Source organism: Hyaena hyaena, unplaced genomic scaffold, assembly GCF_003009895.1.
Source record: "Hyaena hyaena isolate Hyena2069 unplaced genomic scaffold, ASM300989v1 scaffold_9, whole genome shotgun sequence".
NCBI lineage: Eukaryota > Metazoa > Chordata > Mammalia > Carnivora > Hyaenidae > Hyaena > Hyaena hyaena.
In genome coordinates, this window is record NW_024080641.1 from 2,377,902 (window position 1) to 2,382,738 (window position 4,837).

Here is a 4,837-nt window from a genome sequence, read left to right on the forward strand (position 1 = left end):
TCAGGACTCCTGGGTCTGAGGGAGGAGGGGGCTGGGGGCCCGGACTCCTGGGTCTGAGGGAGGATGGTCTGAGGGAGGAAGGGCTGGGGGTCAGGACTCCTGGGTCTGAGGGAGGAGGGGGCTGGAAGTGAAGGCTCCAGGGTCTGAGGGAGGAGGGTCTGAGGGAGGAAGGACTGGGGGCCTGGACTCCTGGGTCTGAGGGAGGAGGGGCTGGGGGCCCAGACTCCTGGGTCTGAGGGAGGAGGGTCTGAGGGAGGAAGGGCTGGGGGTCAGGACTCCTGGGTCTGAGGGAGGAGGGGCCGAGGTTCCAAACTCCTAGGTTCGGGACTATTGGAGGCTCAGGCCCCTTGCCTGGAGCTGAAGCGCCCCCTCCTCACCCCCCTTGGCAGGTGGTCTACATTGCCTGTTCCTTCACCACAGTCTGGATGATTTACAGCAAGTTCAAAGCCACTTACGACGGGAACCACGACACCTTCAGGGTGGAGTTCCTCGTCGTCCCCACAGCCATCCTGGCGTTCCTGGTCAACCATGACTTCACCCCTCTGGAGGTAGGCTGCCTGGCAGGCTCCCTGGAGAGTGCGGTGGCCCAACAGCTACTGACGGGGGACCCCCTCAGAGGCTTCCCTGTGCAAGGCTTACTCGGGCTTCCTTATTTTAGGACGTACAGGTTCAGGAGCTGCTCTGAGCACTTGGTGCACATGAACTCATTACTTGACACAGCAGGTCTAAGTGACTTGTCAAGGTCATCGGCTTAACGGATAGCGCAGGAATTGGGAACAGGGGCTCTGGAGCCAGGCTGCTTGTATTTGAGTTCCAGATCTGGTACTTTCTATTAGTGGGACCTAGCGCATGTGACTTGTCTTTGCTGTGCCTCGGTTTCCCTATCTGTACCATTGTGATCAGGTCGCCGTGAGGGTTTACGGATTATGTAGCATGGTCTCGTGGTGAAATGCATAGACTCTGGAACCAGAGAGCGGGGATTCAAAGCCAGCTTTGACCCCTCAGTAGCTGTGGGACTGCGGACATGTCTGTAATTTTTCTGTGCCTCAGTCTCCTTGTCTGTAAAATGGGATGGTCAATTCCTACTTCATAGGGTTCTTTTCTTTTTTATTTCTTAATGTTTATTTTTATTTTATTTTATTTTATTTTTAATGTTTTATTTATTTCTAGGAGAGAGAGAGAGAGAGAGAGTGAGCAGGGGAGGGCCAGAGAGAGAGGGAGTCACAGACTGAAACAGGCTCCAGGCTCTGAGCTGGCAGTCAGCACAGAGCCCGACGCGGGGCTCGAACCCACGAACCGCGAGATCATGACCTAAGCGAAAGTCGGACGCTTAACCGACTAAGCCACCCAGGCGCCCCTCTTAATGTTTATTTTTATTTGAGAGTCAGAGAGACAGAGCATGAGCAGCGGAGGCACAGAAAGAGAGGGAGACGCAGAATCCAAAGCAGGCTCCAGGCTCCAAGCCCAGTGCGGGGCTCAAACTCCCGAACTGTGCGATCATGACCTGAGCTGAAGTCAGACACTTAACTGGCTGAGGAACCCGGGCGCCCCTCAAAAAAAAAAATAAAAATAAAATAAAAATAAATATATATATAAATATATATATATATATTTATTTATATATTTTTAAAAAATTTTTTGGTATTTTTATTTATTTTTGAGAGAGAGAGAGAGACAGCATGAGCAGGGGAGGGTCAGAGAGAGAGGGAGACACAGAATCCAAAGACAGGCTCCAGGCTCTGAGCTAGCTGTCAGCATAGAGCCTGACACGGGGCTCGAACCCACAAACTATGAGATCATGACCTGAGCCAAAGCTGGACGCTCAACCGACTGAGCCACCCAGGCACTCCTCAAAATATATTTCTTAAAGCATTGTGCAGGCTGGACAAATGTAACAGAGGGTGACTTTGGGTCCCAGGTCCCAGGAATGTCCCAGGGATGCTGCACCATGCCAGGGTGGGAACAGTGCGCTTGGCTGTAGGCCCTGGTCTTTGCAGACGTACCGTCCTTACCACTTTTCTGGAGTGCTTACCCATTTTGCAGATGAGGAGACTGAGGCTGGGGGAAACGCACTGGGGCTTGCTGTAGGTGGAGGAGGCCAGACCAGAACCCAGGCTACTTAACTCCAGCTTCTGCAGTTCCCTCATTCAGAGGGGGAAGGTCACGTGTGCAAACTATTGGCACCCACTGTGTGTCCAGCTATGGGCTGGCTATTCTGAATCCCTCGTCATTCTGTATGACCCCTTGGCCCCCTAGGGCGCAGACCTCCTCATCCCCATTTCTTGGAGCGCTAGGGTGAGGCTCAGAGGGGAGAGCTCACAGGATCTGAACCCAGGTCTACCTACTCTCAAAGCCCGTGCTATTCATTGGTGCGTGCTTAAAAAAACAAAACAAAACTCTTTTTGAATCCAAGAAGAAAACTATTTTTTTCCCCTACAATTATTTATTATTAAGAGACAGAGAGAGACAGAGCGTGAGCAGGGGGTGGGCCGAGAGAGCGGGAGACACAGAATCCGAAGCAGGTTCCAGGCTGTGAGCTGGCAGTCAGCACAGAGCCCGACGCGGGCCTCGAACCCATGAACCGTGAGATCATGACCTGAACCAAAGTCGGACGCCCAACCGACTAAGCCACCCAGGCGCCCCAAGAAGAAAACTATTCTTTACGAATTCAGACATCACAGTAAATGAGTTTGAGCCCTGTTTCAGATTGTGTGTCTCCCTCTCTCTCTGCCCTTCTCCCGCTCATGCCGTTTCTCTCTCTCAAAAATAAATAAACCTGAAAAAGAAATCAGACATCACGAATAGATACAATAGACACGAGGAAAACATGACCTTCCGTCCCATAATTCTCTTCCCCAAGGCCGAGCCCAGAGATAACAGCTTAGTGTGCATCAATTTAATGGGTACGTGTTTTGAGAGCCTCAACCAACCTGACTTGCTAAGACCGGGGCTGAGGGATTCTGAGTGATGCCTGGAGCCTGGCATCCGTGTAGGAATCTATTTCTACCCACACTGTAGCTGTGCGTCCTTGGGCCTCAGTCTTCTGATCTGGATAGTGGGGATAATGACTTACCTCATAGGATTAAGACATAAGCCAGTTATATGCCCGAAAGGGCAGTGCCTCGGATGTGCTAAATACGAGGTAAGCGTGAGTCGTGATAAATATGCCCTGCTGTTCCCCACTTTTTTTTCTCAGAACAGCTGAGGGCAGACACACCTGCCACCTGGCCTTGGCCTCTGAGGGAAGGTTTCAGTGGGTCTAGAGACCAAAGGCCTCCCCAGGTGGGACTTTCAGGTTGCTGGGGACTGAAAGGGGGCCGACAGATGTCCTTTGGCTCTCCTTCCCCCTCCGACGCTGCCCTGTCCTGCTCACAAGTGATGGTTGTTACTGCTTCCTAGCTGGTGGCCCACGCGACGGCCAAGCAAACGGGAAGCTTGCTGTCATTCACGCGTTCGTTCATTTGGGCCCGGAGAGCGTGGCTGGCGCTGTGGCCACGGGGTGAGCTAGATGGGGGATCCTGGGCCCCGCAGAGGCCGCTTGGTTCTGGGGAGGGAGGCCAGGAAGGAGAGCAGAGGGGGTGATATGAGAGTCCTGAGGGCGGGGCCGGTCAGGGGAGGCCTCCCTCAGAGGCAGTTGATGAGCGAGGCTGGAAGGAGGTCAAAGGGGCAAATTGCGACAATCTGCAGGGAAGAGTTTCTGGAACAGCAAGTGCAAAGGCCCTGGGGCAGGATGGAGCATGGCATGCCGTGCGGGGGGACCAGATAGAAGGCCTGGGTGGCTGCAGCCTGGAGAGCCAGGGAGGAAGTAGGAGATGAAGCTGGATTGTGTCTTGAAGGCCAAGTTGGGAATTTGATCTATTTATTCTGGTTGTGACAAGCAGCGGTGACTGGACGATTTTAAGCTGGGGAGTGACTGTGTGTGATTTATGTCTCTAAACGCTGCACATCGAATGTCATCCCAACAAGGGCAGGAAAATCATTCCTATTTTACTTTATTTTATTTTATTTTATTGGTTACTTTGTTATAAAAAACATTTATTTTTTATTTTTATTAAAAATATTTTTGGGACCCCTGGGTGGCTCAGTTGGTTAAGCGTCTGACTTCGGCTCAGGTGAAGATCTCACGGTTCGTGGGTTCGAGCCCCGAGTCAGGCTCTGTGTTGACGGCTAGCTCAGAGCCTGGAGCCTGCTTCAAATTCTGTCTCCTCTCTCTCTGACCCTCCCCTGCTCATGCTGTCTCTCTCTCTCTCTCTCTCTCTCAGAAATAAAATATTTTTAATGTTTATTTACTTTTTTGAGAGAGAGAGAGAGACAATGCGAGCAGGGGAGGGGCAGAGGGAGAGGGACAATCCGAAGCAGGCTCCAGGCTCTGGGCTGTCAGCACAGAGCCTGACGCGGGGCTGGAACCCACGGTCTGCAAGATTGTGACCTGAGCCCCCCAGGCGCCCCAGTTGCTATTTTAGAAACAAGAAAGTAGACGCTCAGAGAATCTGGGTCTCTTGCCCAGGGTCCCCTAGAAGGGAAGGCTCAGCGCCCAGATGGCCCCCTGGTCTGCCTTTGGACGGCGCAGAATTGCCAGGGGCTCGTGATCACTGCCTCCAAACCCTCGGTTCGAATCCGGGCCGTGCCGCTTGCTGGCCAGGTGGTGTCGGGCAGGTCTCTGGGCCTCAGTGTCTTCAACTGGAGAATGGGGATGCCAGTGAGAGCAGCCCATGAGTCGGTCGTGGGGATTAGAAGGGAGACGGCCTGTGGCACGGCCTGTGGCACGGGTAGAGCGGGGTCTGGCACACGGTAATGGCCTTCTCTCCCGCCCCGCCTCCTCCCGCCTCCCCGCCCC

At 53.3% G+C, this 4,837-nt stretch overlaps 1 protein-coding gene across 1 annotated transcript in view; it reads left to right on the plus strand.

Annotated features, from left to right (window-relative positions):
• Positions 1-4,837, plus strand: part of KDELR1 (KDEL endoplasmic reticulum protein retention receptor 1) — a 7,649-nt gene that overhangs the window by 1,543 nt on the left and 1,269 nt on the right. Inside the window, exons 3-5 of the mRNA XM_039247396.1 lie at positions 390-548; positions 2,257-2,295; positions 4,571-4,769. Of these exons, the coding sequence (XP_039103327.1) occupies positions 390-548; positions 2,257-2,295; positions 4,571-4,769 (397 nt within the window). The remainder of the gene's footprint in view (positions 1-389; positions 549-2,256; positions 2,296-4,570; positions 4,770-4,837) is intronic.